We start from the raw sequence: 15,671 nt of genomic DNA, 5'->3' as shown, positions 1-15,671 counted from the left end.
CTCTTTTCTTTTTTTTAAATAGTTGGAAAATGTTAATGAATAGATTTATTCCAGTAATCAATGAATATATTTATTACAATAACAAATAATGAATATAATATAAATAATCTAATTTTTTTAATATGAAAATAAATGTCATCATTATATTAGTTTTAATTAGGAAATGAAAATAAATATGGTAGGCATTTACCTTCTTAGTAGATTTAAAAGTAAAATATAAATAATATAACTGAAGAACATTTTTATCTGCATTGAAAATTTATCAATAGACCAAAATATTAATAAAAATTGAAAATTAATATACACTATTAATTATATTACAATTAATATACTGATTAATGAAATAAAAAATATACTATTCAATGAGATAAAAAAATATGACATAAAAAGATTTCATTCTATTTAATACAAAATAAATGATATTTTTCTACGGTTGTTATGACACACAGTAAAATGTGAAACAATGGTATAAAAGTAGTGAAACAATGTATTGGGTAAATCAATAGTCTAAAATATTAATAAAATTTGACAATTAATATGTATGAATTATATTTCAATTCAAATGAATATTATAATAAAAAGGTTAAAAAAAAAGAGAGAGAATAAAGTTTATGTAATTGAAATGAATATTATAATTAAAAAATTATATAAATAAATCACTTCTCTTAGTCTTTATTAAAAATAAGATAATTATTTTATAATAAAAAGTACCTCTTTTTTCATTTTTTTTAAATAGTTGAAAAATACTAATGTATAGATTTATTACAGTAATGAATGAATATATTTATTATTATAACAAATAATAAATATAATATAAATGATCTGATTTTTTTAATATAAAAACAAATGTTATCGTTAAAAATTAATATACTATCTTTCCCAAAATAAATATATTATAACTATAATTATTAAAAGTCAAGATATTTTAAATCATGGGCTAGTTAGTATATTAATAAGTGTAAATATGATTTGCATATTAATAAGTGTAAATATGATTTGCATATTGTTAAGACCAAATCAAAATATAAAATTAATTATTATAAAATAATTTGAATAAAATCAAAATATAAGTTTTATCTCTGCATTGAAAATTTAAAGAATTACTCATATTGATTTAATAATTTGATTAGATTTAATGAATTGAATAATATTATGTTGTTAAATTTGTGTAGTAATTTAAAAGTTATATACTATAGTGATTCGGAAGTCATTAAACATATGATCTCTAACATCCGTTCAATTTAAGTAAATATTTTGTCGGCCCGTCACAAAAATAGGTTCGGCCCGTCGGGCATGCCTATAATTTTTAAATTTTTCTCTATTATAAATTTATGAATTCTATTAATATTATATGATTTTATTATCTAATAGAAAATAAATGTAAACATAGTTATTAATAACACATATTTATCTCACAAAATTAAAAATAATTGTTTAATTGGATCAGTTTGAACATATTATTCGTTTATAATCTTGGACACCAGTCATATTTTTATTTGAAATAGCAATAATAAAAAATTATAAAATAGGATGATTATATAAAAGAAAAAAGTATTTAGAAAATCTAATAATAATTATATTTGATTAGAAACATTAATGCACCCATTTGAAATAAAGGAAGAAAATATTTAAAAAATCTTAAATAATAAATATATTAGATTAGAAACATTAACGCAGTCTTAAAAAATCTTGTAAATTGATTATTTAAATTAATGAAAATTGATATCTTGTAAATTGATGTTCTTAAAAACAATCCCCAATTGTAATCGGTGTTGTTTTAAAAGCTACGATAATTGTTGCACATTTATATTCCGTTGAGAAATTAAAAATGACATCTGCCATAATAATTAGAATAAAATTGTTGGAAGGAATGCACATTTTTAATCCCTTGAAAAAATAAAAATGGCAGCTGCAATTAGAGCTGTCAAATAAGCCCCATAATTAAAAGCCCTAACTATTTGACCCCACTAAAGCCCCAATATATTAAGCCCCTAATTATTGAGATTTATTTTAGGGCCTAAAATTTTAGGCCCTTTAACTAATGCATTTTTTTTTGGCCCCATTGAGAGGGCCTTATTTTATTCAAAAAAAAAGAAAAACACAAAGACTCCATACTTAATCCATTTCTTGTAGCACGGAGACTCAATTTTGATATGCAACAAAGAGACTCTTACACTTGGAAATGGTAACAAAATCATGGGTTTGTCTCTTTATATAAAAAAATTTCCTTCTAACAATGTTCCAATTGTTTTCACGGGTCTATGTGACAAAGTAATGGAATTGAGAAAAGTGAAAAACAAGATTGTGGTGTGTGAAGACTCTTGCATAATTTGCCATTAGCAACATTTTGAATTCAGTTCTGTCTCGACCTTTATGATAATTGTATTCGTGCTTCAAGTTCTAGGAACATATTATAATAATAAATACTTTTTATTTTGATGCTATTATATATATATATATATATATATATATATATATATATATATATATATATATATATATATATATATATATATATATATATATATATATATATATATATATATATATATATATATATATATATATATATATATATATATACACTAACAAGTCACATAATTGAATAGAATTTGAAATATTTAATACTTTTTAATATAGTTTTTTTACCTTTTTAATATATTTTTTACTTTTTTTTTAATATATTTTTTTTACTTTTTAATATAATTTTATAATTTTTTAATATTTTATTTACTTTTAATATAATTTTTATAATTTTTAATATATTTTTTTTACTTTTTTAATTTTTAATTTAAAAGTTATTATTTTTTGAATTTTGAATTATTTTATTTTTCAAATTAAATTTTTTATTTTAATTTGGGGCCTTATGGCCCTCTTTAAAATTTTGGGGCCTTTTAACTTTGGGGCCTATGTATTTGAGGGCTTAGTATTCATTGATTTCTTTTAGGCCCCTTTATTATAGGGCTGGGGCCCAAATTAATTGGCCTCTTAAATTGACACCTCTAGCTGCAATAATAATTAGAATAAATTTGTTAGAGTTGATAAAAAAAAGTTGTCTTATTCTCATTTATAATATTTTGCAAGAAAATGACCGTCAGTGTATACAATTGTTATTTAAGATAACATATAAAGTTATCATCAAAACTTAAGGTCAGATGTATAACCAAACTTATTCTTACACTTCCTAAATCCAAACTACAAAATTACAAATAAAATTATATACCAAAAAGAAACCTGCAAACATAACTAAAATTATTGCATTAGACTGACAATTCAAGTACACAACATTCTCTTATTCAACCGTCTATTTAGCATAAGTATGAGTAGCTAATATCAATAATATCAATAAGTAGAAAAAACTATCATAAAATTTTTATACAAATAAAATCTTCTATCTCCATATTTAAATCCTAAACCATCTAGAAACTGGTTTTTCCCATTTTCTCTTAACCAAAGGTTATAATTATGATCATTTCATACATAATATTCAAGATAATATAGTATAATGGAGAATTATATTCTAAATTGTTTTGACTAAAGTGTTGCACTCAAAATCAATAAACCCTATTTACCAAAGTGTCCCAAACAAACTCACGGATTATAATTTATAATCATTTCATTCATAATATTCAAGATAACATAGTATAAATGGAGAATTCTATTCTACATTGTAGTAACTAAATTTACAATAGCAACTGTAATCATTTCATAGATCATACAATGTTGCAACATATTAGTTATTCAAATCTGATGCATTGACATCTACTTTCCTAAGTATTACAATGAATATAACAGTAAATGAAATATCACAGATAACTTTAACATATGGATAATATCATAATTCGAATTGCATTTACAAAAAAATATGAACAAACAATTCTACTGATATATTAAGATAAATGCAAATATTAATAATTAACTAAAAAGATCCTCAAACAACAATAAAAGCAAATGATCCAAAATACATTAAATCTAACATTCTAAAATGCCAGAAATAACAACCAAATGATATTTAACAGTAAGTCATTCATGTACTTCAAAATAGTCAAACCAAAGTTATGAAAATTTTCTATATTAAACACCCTCCTAATTGATGGCTACCCAAACATAAGCCTTAATCCAAATGCAATTTGAATGTTATCAGTTCTTTGGCTTAACCTTCACTTTCTTCGTTGCTTTGGTACCAACAAATTGATTTGCTCCGTATGATATACAATTAACATGTTTATCTTTTTCCCCATTTGAAACAACTTTGGACGGAGTTATCGCACTGTTACATTCAGGACTGTTTTCTCCTCACGCAGACAAAGTTTGCTAAAAATTGAAAGAAAATAGTTAAATAAATGGGTATACAAATAGTGTTCAACATTAAATTTCTATATAGTAACTTATTGACTTACAGTTGATAACTCCAACTTATATTCCACTTGTTACAACATTTGTATCATCCGGTGTAGTTAGATTCTGAAAGTGCAAAAGAACAAAATTTCTTATTTATCATACATATCAAGTTTATTAAATATGATAATAATAATGAATTAAGAAATACCTCATTTACAATGTATTCAAATCGCTGCTTTTTCTTTTCATGAACGAAAACTCTTTTGTCACATACTGATTCAAGATGTGCACTGTGAGGTTTATATAATCTCTTAAAGTGTGTTTTGGCAGGTCACATGCCAACCCTAATATCCATTCAATTGTAGGGTTCTTGAAAAAAATAGAGAATAGGAAAAGAAATATAGGGTGTGTGAATGTTTCCAAGAAATCGGAAACAACGATCCCGGTTTGGTTTGAACTTGAAGATGATGAAAATAAAAAACGTTTAGAAAAAATTTGTGATCGACATTGAACCTGTTTTGATCTGCAAACATAGCGAAAATGTTAGAAAAAGCATGTTAGTAGTTGAAACTAAACATGATTAGAAGATCTATGTTTCAACAAATTTGGACTTCCCTAAATAACCGAAGTAAACATTGAAATTGTAACAACATTCAAAACTCCCAATTAGACAAATATAATGAGAAACACATTGAGATACTGTAATATGGGGAAAAGGGATAATAGAGAGAAAAGGAAGAGGAATGGGAAACAAAGAAGAAGTTGATTTAATCAGATATGAAAAATAATAGGGTTTAGGGTGGTTGATGTTGGATGAGGGTTTGCATTATGCAGTTATTATAGGATTGAAGAGGCAAACGAAATTGAACGAGGGGAATGGGAAAGGGTTTGCAAATTTGAAACTATGCAGACTTCACTTGGCTCTATGTGTGCATGACCCAATGAAAATGCATCGATAAATTGCTTAAAGGAAAAAGACAATTAATTTGGTATGTGAATGGTTGCAAAGTTAGGTTTTGCTGTATTCCAAGGAAGATTGTACAATTCCAAAAAAAGGGCATCACGTTAGTAATAATGATGGGAAAAAATGGATAATTGAAAGGTTATCAAATGATTAAAAAATTTATTTATTAATTAAAGTATTAAAGGAGATGCAATTACATCTATGTCCCCGTTTATCACCCTCAAATTGGTGATTAGAGGGATAATTATAGGATTTCATATGTCATCTACTTTATTATATTAAAAGTAGATTTATATCTTATTATTTTTTCTTCCTTTTTTATCTTTATTTTTTTTGACATAAATATACTTTTAGTCCTCGTATTTTGATCAACTCATAAAATTGATCATGACTTCTTCAAATCAAACAAATGAGTCCCTATACTAATTTTTATTTTTTTATTTTTTTTAGTTCTTACTCCCAGTTTTCCCTTTTGGAAACGTTGATGTGGCAAAAAACCGCATACGATGCTTATTTAGAAATTTGATTTATAAATTAAAGAGATTTATTTTTTTATTATTGCAAAATTATTATAACATCCTTAAACTTTAAAACATTTAACAAACACAATCCCGTTGAACCCAGAAATACACTTCCATGAAATTGTTGTAGCAAATTTCTTCCTTACTTCCATCAAATTGTTGTAATAAGTTTCTTCCGACCATGACAGAGAAGGGAAGTTTAAAGCAGAACCTAAAATACACATTCAGGTATGTAACAAGTCTTAGAAATCAGGGTTTAGAAATTAAGATTTTATGTCTATTGTGCTGAACAAAGCAGATGAATTACGATGGTGTATTATGTATTTTTTCTGGATGGTAATTTTATATTATATTATATTGAAGAAGATGGAGAAAGTATTATATTATATTTTTTTAATAAAATAAAATAAATATTTTTATAAACAAAGTGACGGTTATTATTATGAAAACTCAGACATTAGATTCAAATATATGACCCAATCCTAAACCCTAAATATCTATTTAAGTTGTTCTCATCTCCGTTCGCAGCTCTACCGCCGGTTCTCTTCAACTGTAACCCTCCTTCTCTTCTCTGTTTACTTTCTGTCATTTTCGAAGATCTAAATGAATGGTGAATCTTGATTCAATTCTATAGTAAATTTTGATATAAAAGTCTCCTACCTGGTTCTGGAATGATGTGAATTAGCCAAATCAGACATTATTGTGCTCCATGACGCATCCAGCTTTATTTGTTTCGATCATGTTGAAGCGCATTTCTCTGATGATAAACAAAGAGATTGGTTTTTCTATTCCTGACCAGAATCAGTTGCGTTTTTTTGTGTTTACTTGAGAAGTTTCTACTTACCCTCACTAACATTTGATATCTGGTAGCATTTTGGTTCATAATGAGTCTCTTGCTATATTAAATTCTATCTAATTTGAAATGGTTCAATGTATACTGAAATAGATGAAGTTTTGCAGGTTTGAGTTGTTGATTTGGGTGACGTCTTCATTGTCGCATTATTCCGCCATTTATCTGTGCAATATGATTATTTTGCTTTACGTTCTCGTTATCATCATTAAAGAGTCCAACTCTTTGCTTTGGAAATATGTGAGTGTGTATAAAAATCCTCAATCATGTCTTCATCTTCTTGATTTGTGGTTTGGACTTTCAAATCATAAATCTGTGTTTTTAACTTTATTACTTTATTATTATAGTGGTCGCTTGATTATTATTATTACAATAGGGTTGAGGACAACAATTTGAAAGTTGGAGAAGAGCTATGGAGAGAAACTCTGCCGTTATAAGGTGGCTCTTGCTTTTATCAACTACAAGGTCTGAAACCTAAAATGTGGTATGAAGTGAAGGTATTGTATCCGGCGTCTGGATGTATATGAATTATATCATGTCTTCTTTCAATTCTTGACAGACGATCTTACCTCTATAAACATACATACACGAAATATATTATAGATACCCGCTAGCTTTTCGTTACAATTGAAGAGAAACAAATCAGATGTTGTGCTGAACAATAGTAGGAGATTGCTCAACACTGAAAAGCTAATTTTTAAAACCCATAGTGATCAGGTACAATGTGAGTATGAAGTCTTACTCCAAAATTTGCCGGGCTAAAATTTATTATGCTTTATTTATACAACCTTGACTGATTTTTCAGGATGAAGCTCATTTAGTATTAGTAACTGTGGAGCCCGAGGGGTTCCCTGCAAAACAGCATGTACCCGAGAGGAAATTTATTATTTTTAACATAGGTAATATTATGCATAATATGTACTAAGAATTTTGAAGTGAGTAATTGTTGTTTCTCATGCTTCATTGCTAATTTTCCTTGTTCTTATTTTCTTCTGTTGATACAACAGTATGCGATGAACTACTGTTGGGTATACCCTACAAAGCTTGATGGGTTGTGGCGCTGGCATTACTGTGTCTAGGAATTGCATTCTCTGTTCCTTGTTTTCTTCCATTGTATTTGCTACCAAAGAACCAACCTCTACTATCAGACCGTGTTTCGAAAACTTCTTGACAAGCTTCCCAAGATGATATAGTTTACTGTATGAGTGTCTATCCAAATGCTGAGGCACACTTCCTGTCATTGAAAATATTATTTTAGAATTCATCTTGTGACCGCTAATATTTCAAGATTTCTATCATCTTGTGACCGCTAATATTTCAAGATTTCTATCATCTTGGCAATGCTATTATAAAGGTTTTAAAATAAAAGATATGCTATGCTACCTACCTTAATAAAAGAAATTATAACCACTTATACCATACCATAGCATTATATGATTTTGAAATTGTACTCTATCATTGCAGGTTGATATTTGTGGATTAAAGTTATTGTTCATCCCTCCTTAAAAGGATTGGCATGAATGACATGCTTGTCTATGTCATGGCAGCTGGAGGTATCTTTGCAGGATTTATTACTGGGTGTTATTATGATGGCCCTCAAAATAAACATATACATTCATCTTAACTGATTTTCTTTACTTTGGTTCCTGAAGTCTTGGATACAATGCATGAACCGTAGTTGAAACAAACGTAAGATCACCAGTGCCTTGAATAACAATTCAATTATATTAACAACAACTCTGGTGGGATTTAATTATTATCAATATAATATTTGTCGATGTTTAATGTGTTTTGTCAACAGGTCTATTGGATCCAAGAGCACGTCTTCATTAAAGTTTGGCATTCAACGAGAGCAGGCGTCTTACTGTACGTGATCTTCGCCGAGATCCTATTTTGGGCTGTATTAGCAGGGATGTTGGACCAATTGGGGCATATATTGAAAGCTTTGAACTTTAAACATAATGGCTGTGCATGCTGTTTTTTATCTGGTGTGGCGAAAAAGTGTTTGGTGTTTGAGAAATGATGATTCTAATCTTATACATTAAAGTGGTTTTAAATTCTATTGCGCTATGGTATAATGGTTGTGGGCATATTTTTGAATTAAGTGGTTTTAAAATGCTGAGGTATGGTATAAGTGATTTTTAAATTCATCTTCTGTGTAAGAATTAAGTGGCTGTGTCATTGAAAATAAAAGAAAATGGTTTTAAAATTCAGCTTCTATTTTTTAATCAAGTGGTTGTGTCATTGAAAATTATATTTTAGAATCCCGCTTCAGACAACTAAAAATCTATTGCTATTGCAATGGTATAAGTGAAAATTTTCCAGCAATAACTATGTTTTTTAATTAAATTTCTTTAATAACCAATTTTTTTTCATTATTTACCCAAATAGTCAGATTTGGTTATGGTTTTAAGTGGTAGTGACATCTCATATGACGCATGCATTAAAAAAACAATTGAGGCGCTATATGAAATGGCGTATGCATAGCCAAGACGCTATATGAAATGGCGTATGCATACAAGTTTTGTGAAGAGGCGTCATCTCATATGGCGTATAAGCGTAAGTAACACTACATTTTTTTTATAAGTAACACCTCCATTCCTCCACCATTCTTCACATCTCTTCTCACTTTCTCTCTAATTTTCTCTTCATGTCATTTAACATGATTTTCAAAAGATATGGGTGTGTTTGTTTCTCGGCTACCAAATCCCCGATTAAAATGAAATTTTGAAACATACGTTCTATGGAGCATCTTAAGAGGTCCTTGATCATAAGTTTATTTGGAGATCATATATGAGTCTGGACCATCAACCCAACCCCAAAGATGCAGAAGTTTGGACTGCAAAAATGAGGATCATACGGTTCAACGTTATGGAGATGCACCATAATGGCCGTGTCAAACTGCATTTCGGCATGCATAAAGAAATCTCATGCCCCTAACGTGTTTGGAACCATGGCATATTCTTAGGGTTGACGCCCAATGGAATTTTACCAATTGAAAACAATGTGCTCCCGAATGATGTCGAATGTGGAAGAGGCGTCGTCAACATGTTCTACAATTCTCCGTCGCACCCTATGAAATGAAACCAACTCAAAATTATATGAGGTGGTACAAATCGATTACTAAACCTCAGCAGTTTCTGTCTCACCCGAGGTATTTGATCGACCCACGCACACGAGTTGCATTGTCATCAAATGCCCAACACACATACACCACCCAACAACAAACCCAACATACATCCACCACCAAAAAACAAGCCTAACACACATCCCCCACCCAACCAACACAACAACGTTACTGATCCACAAACACCCAACCATAACTCCAAGACCAATACATGCCACACACGCAAACACAATACCAAGACACAAAGATCATACAACCAACAACCTGATATAGGCCCCTCCAAATCTCAACTTATCCCCGACTTGGGCTAACATGAGGAATATGACCTAAGATACCCAACATAAATATAAACATCACAACATCGTAGCACCCAACAAATATATATGACTACCAAACACAAGAAACATTCGCTTTTTACCCTCCTAATTTAATTGACCAGTACTAGCGAAACCCCAACCAACCATACACATACCCCCCACCAACACGACCAAACTTTGAGGACATGTGCAACTTACTTTTTGACAGTGGATGTTCAAGACTATTTAGTGGGCTGACGGATTACATGGACCCTGATCGCATTGACCTCCTAGGGCCCTCAACCCAAACACAACAGGAACTTCATAGGGATAGGGGACAACGAGGGCCCTCGACCCAAATACACCACGAACCTCATAGGGGTAGGGGACAACAAGGGCCCTCGACCCAAACACAACAGGAACCTCATTTAAGTAGGGGACAACGAATTAGGGTAACACAGGGGGTGCAGAATCGATGATCGTTTGCAACCACAGGGCAATTAAATTATATGTAATTTTATTCCCCGAATATAATGGTTATACTCCCTCCGTTTTTTATTATAAGTCATTTTGGAAAAAAAATTGTATTTTAATATAAGTCGCTTTACAATTCCAATGAATAATTAATGCTATTTTTCCTATTATATCCTTAAATATTTATTATTCTCTCTCCTTTCAATTATATAAATTTATCTTCCACATGTCATTAATGAAGGATAATTTTGTAAAAACCTTCATAATTTCTCATTTTCATACAACAATTATTATTTTTCTTAATCTGTGTGAAAAGTCTAAATAGTTGTTTTTAATTTTTCTTAATTAATTTTTTAGTATTATTTAAATAGATTAAAAAATAAAACAATTAGGATCACATGAGTTGAATCCTCCAAACCTATGCGCCATCTCATATGGCGCCACCACTAAAAATTTTAATGCATGTGCCATCTCATACGGTGCCACCATTTAAAATTTTAATGCATGTGTCATCTCATATGGGGCCGCCACTTAAAACCAGAGCCAAATCTGGTTATTTAACTACATGATGGAAAAACTTGGTTACTGAAGGAATTTAATTAAAAAACATGGTTATTGCTGAAAAATTTTCGGTATAAGTGATTTTAAAATAAAAGATACTGGTATTTGTTTTTAGTCTTTACTGTACTACAAAATAAAAATTAAAAGATAAATGCTCATTTTTTTATTACTATACCTTTAACTAATAAGTAACCTAGGATTGACCTTTTCTTAACTAGTTAAATAATAAAAATATTTGTTTCGTTTTTAGTTTATGTGTAAATTATAATTATAATTAAGAGGGGATAACCCATGAAAGGAAGGAAGGCTAACACACACTGACCAAAGTGAGCTACACAACGGAGCCTTAACTATCCTAGTACAAGCCAAACACACCCACCCCTATTAGATTCAGGCCGCCCAAGGTAACCTCACCCACCCAATAAATATGGGTGATGACGTGGGTGCATGTCTAACTGAGGAGGGCCAGTCAATCAAGGAAATTGTTTCCTTTATGATTCTAGAAAGATGAGTTTCCCTTGACTATTTTATTGGTAGTGGAGCTAGAGCAAAACTGCTCCACTTAGTAACCTAGGCCCAAGAAGGCCTCTTAAAATACGTCGGTCTAAAATTTTCCATTAAGAAAATACATACGTGAGCTAGCCCTATGGTCACTCTAGATGAGCAAGCCTTATGTGTTGTCTAAATATCATAAACACATAAAGCAACCACACAAACATAGGATTATCTCGTTGTACTTTTTTTAGCAAATAAAATTGCGTCCACCGTGAGACATGGTAAAATTGACCTAAACCTTAAGTCATCTTGAAACCATAGCGAGGAGATCACCACATGCTCCCAGTGGCCACATATTCGAGAAGGTAAAAATAAGTCTGTTAGCAGTTTGAGCCTGTCGGAAGCCGACGAATTATTAATTAAGAGGAAGGAAATAAGGTGTTTGTGTTCCTTAATTCTCCTTAAATTATCCTGCATGAGATTAATTTTTTTAGATGTATGATGTTTATTTTTTTATGTTAGTATAAGTACGCCAAAGAGCAGTGCGTAACAATGGCTAGAGGTAATTATATAATTTTACTTCCGCATTTATTTTATTGAACTCAACTTAAAGTCTTGCCCGAGAGACTTAACTTAAATTCTCGTCTGAGGAACTCAACTTAAAGTCTTTCCTGAGAAATTCAACTTAAAGTCTCGTCTGGGGGGACTCAACTTAAAGTCTCGTTTGAGGGACTCAGCTTGAAGTCTTGCTCGAAGGACTCAACTATCTTAGTCTCTCCCAAAAATAAATTACATTTGCTCGGATCAAATCACTTCACCTTTTCTAAGCCCTCATGCATGAGGGGCTGTGTATTGATATAAATTTATTGGGCCCTAAGACGAGATTACCCATGAAAGGAAGGAAGGTTAAACACATTAGAGAATTGTAAGCTATATAGCAGAGTCTTAGCTCACCCAATACAGGCCAAACGCACTTGTACAAACTTGAAGTCATGTCGCCCTATTGGGTTTGACACTCCCAAGGTAACCCCACCTTACTCAATAAAGGTGGGTGATGACATGAGTACGTAGTGACTAATTAAAGAGGGATAACCAATGGAGCAAACAATTTTTTCCATGATTCTAGGATGAATGAGTCTCCCTTGACCATTTTCTTCATAGTAAAGCTATGGCAAAAACGATCCACTTGATAACTCATACTTAAGTGGAGCGATTTTAAGAGGAAGTTTTGCAACATTTACTCCAAAAAACAATGAGCAAATATGAAATAGAAACTTCAATCAAATTAAGAAAGTTTATAAGTCTGTGAAAACTAAAATTAATACTTCTCCCTGCAAATACAAAAAAGTCAAATTCAGTAATAACAAAAAAAAAAATACTTTGAGAAAAAGTTTTTGAAAGAGATTATTTTATTTACCTTATAAGTTTCTCACACACCATGTGCGTTGCCAAATTTTCCCTTCTGCTTTCGGAGGTGTATCTCCGGAAGCGCCTTATTTTAATTTTACGTTGATTTGTTCCGTAGATACATCTACGAAACCTTTTTTTTAACTGAATTATTTAGGAGATTTCCCGAATGCTTTCCAATATAAAATACTTCCCTAGATGTATCTCCGAAAAAACTCAAATTTTGAAGAAGAAAAGTGCTTCCGTTAGGGAAACAGGGGGTATAAATGTATTTGCGCCGTATTTTATTTTACAAAAGGGAGTGTATAAAATAAAAAGAAGAGTGCAACAAGTAAAGTCATAATTTAACCATATAGAAATACTAAGTGAGCCCAATATATGACCCGATATCAAACCCACCAATATACATAACAAATACAAACCCTAAATATCTATCTAAGCTGCTCTCATCTCCGTTCGCAGTCATCGCCGCCGGTTGAACGGTAACACTCTCTCTCTCTTCTACTCTGTTTACAATTGCATCTATTTCTTCAACGAGGACAGTGATTCTGCCCATTTTTATAAGATTTTTCTACTAATTTCTTGTTATACTTCATTTTTGAATCTGCTAGTTTTATAAGATTAGATTTATTGACTGAAATTTGAATCTGCTAGTTATGTAAGATTAGATTTATTGACCGAAATTTGAATCCCCCAGTGAATTTCAATTGATTTTAGTTAAATTTATATGAACCCTACATTGTGATAATTCTTTGATGATATGAGAAATGAGAAGAGTATGAATGTTTATCTGTTGTTTTGGATGTGTTGATTCAGAGATTTACAAGTAAAAATGAGTCGGACTAGTGCAGCTGGTGCCAAGGGAAAGAAGAAGGGCGCAACCTTCACCATTGACTGTGCTAAGCCAGTTGAAGACAAGATCATGGACATTGCTTCCCTTGAGAAGTTTCTTCAAGAGAGGATCAAGGTCGGTGGCAAAGCCGGCGCTCTTGGTGATTCTGTCACTGTTACCAGGGAGAAATCCAAGATTACTGTTACCTCTGACAGCAACTTTTCGAAGAGGTAATTCTATTGTTAATGATTGTTTACAATTACAACTGTAATTTATCTCTGTTGTGTTAATATACTAAAGCTGTTGTGTTTATGTATACTTTGAATCATTGTTGAACTATATCTTCTGTGATATTTTTAAGGGTTAATAGAAAATGACGAGTACTATTAGAATTGAGAGATTACAAGTTGGAATTCTTTTGGCCCCCACATCAATTTACTGTCTTCAATCCATATGCCCAAATTCACTTACTCTTTTCATGCTTGTGTAGTGTCTCGTGTATTGAGCTAATTTTTCATCTTTTACCTTGATTTATGTTTTTCTATCTTGATTTAAATTACGCAAGGTATCTTTTATTACGCAGGCAGATTATAGAAGATAGAATAGGATTGTTTTTCTAACTGTAGTTAGATGACCTTAGTTAGCAAGGGAGGCAGGTTGATGACCTTAGATAGCAAGGGAGGCAGGTTGATGACCTTAGATAGCAAGGGAGGCGAGTGCTATTAGTGGGATTTGAACGCTCCTCAAGGGAGGGTGGTCTAGTTTATCTTTGATTTAATAAGTTAACAATTTTTTTGTGACTAGTTAAGATAATTAAGTGACTTGGATTATTGGACTATCTTGGATTATTGGATGTTATAGTGTATGTTTTAATCCCTTTTCTCTTTTTTCTCACCACTGATACTCGAAATTTCTTTAGTTGGTGGTTGTTCTAAATCCATGTTATCTGATGTAGGCTCTTGAATTTCCAGCACACTTTATGTTTTATATATTCTAAGTACTTTTACAAACTAGCCAGATGCTGGGATACATCATGTTGTCTATGTATTTGGATTAATTCATTTTGATTTCCATAACAAATGGTGCAGGTATTTGAAGTACCTGACAAAAAAGTACTTGAAGAAGCACAATGTTCGTGATTGGCTCAGAGTGATTGCCTCAAACAAAGATAGAAACATCTATGAGTTGAGGTACTTCAACATTGCCGAGAACGAGGGAGAAGAGGAAGATTAATTGTATGATCAACTTATTTCCTAGAGCTAGTGTTTCTTTTGGCATGTATAAGTATTGCTTGAGTTATGATCCATCTTTGTTGCAGTTTAACAGTTTTAATTGTGTTGCCATTTATGAAATTCAGAATACAGTTTTCATTTTATTCTGTGTTGTTTTCTGTGTTTATACCGGTTGCTGTGTTTCTTATTTGCATTTTGTTTCAGATTACAAACTATAACAATTATGCTAACTTTTCAATTGACCAATCCCATATAATATTTGGTTCTTTTAACAACTGAAAAATAATTTATGGTAATTTCAGTTATGTGTCCATCTCATAAATAGCATACACATACCTTGAATGAAATTGAATTAACCTGAATATTGAGCAATTTTAATCTTGACTTTTATTGTATTTGATATTCCGTATTTCCTATATTGAATCAAATTCTAGTATACTTAAATTTTCATTTTTCAATTCTTATATTGAATCAAATTCTAGTATACTTAAATTTTCATTTTACAACTCTTATTAATGAACTATAAGTGTTTGCATTACATATCCATTTTTCCGTTTTCTGTAATTTCCGA

The 15,671-nt window shown here is 30.8% G+C and overlaps 2 protein-coding genes and 1 non-coding gene across 8 annotated transcripts; all 3 read left to right on the top strand.

The window, feature by feature from the left end:
- Positions 1–5,896: 5,896 nt before the first annotated feature.
- On the top strand, positions 5,897–9,000 carry LOC131612824 (uncharacterized). Of its 6 annotated transcripts, none has more exons than XR_009287484.1 (7): positions 6,271–6,378; positions 6,787–6,916; positions 7,053–7,173; positions 7,280–7,393; positions 7,482–7,575; positions 7,684–8,365; positions 8,478–9,000. XR_009287484.1 is itself a non-coding variant. In XM_058884576.1 (6 exons), exons 2-5 carry the CDS (start codon positions 7,156–7,158, stop codon positions 7,722–7,724), a joined length of 267 nt encoding a protein of 88 aa, XP_058740559.1. In that variant the 5' UTR covers positions 6,277–6,916; positions 7,053–7,155; the 3' UTR covers positions 7,725–8,365; positions 8,478–9,000. The 6 variants fall into 6 exon arrangements, 2 of the variants coding, with proteins under 2 accessions (XP_058740558.1, XP_058740559.1); XR_009287485.1 differs by having other exon boundaries at positions 7,280–7,400; XR_009287486.1 differs by having other exon boundaries at positions 7,053–7,393; positions 7,684–7,875; positions 8,141–8,365.
- On the top strand, positions 6,493–6,626 carry LOC131615437 (small nucleolar RNA snoR127). Its single transcript, XR_009287849.1, has one exon. It is a non-coding gene; the product is annotated as a small nucleolar RNA snoR127 (small nucleolar RNA).
- Positions 9,001–13,388: 4,388 nt separating the features above from the next.
- Positions 13,389–15,243, top strand: LOC131610575 (large ribosomal subunit protein eL22z-like). Its single transcript, XM_058882549.1, has 3 exons — positions 13,389–13,518; positions 13,853–14,098; positions 14,957–15,243. The coding sequence occupies exons 2-3, from the start codon at positions 13,869–13,871 to the stop codon at positions 15,099–15,101; spliced, it is 375 nt and encodes a 124-aa protein (XP_058738532.1). The 5' UTR covers positions 13,389–13,518; positions 13,853–13,868; the 3' UTR covers positions 15,102–15,243.
- Positions 15,244–15,671: the final 428 nt, after the last annotated feature.

The sequence above is a fragment of the Vicia villosa genome, linkage group LG6 (assembly GCF_029867415.1).
Source record: "Vicia villosa cultivar HV-30 ecotype Madison, WI linkage group LG6, Vvil1.0, whole genome shotgun sequence".
Classification (NCBI taxonomy): Eukaryota; Viridiplantae; Streptophyta; class Magnoliopsida; order Fabales; family Fabaceae; genus Vicia; species Vicia villosa.
This window is presented reverse-complemented; position numbering and strand designations above follow the sequence as displayed.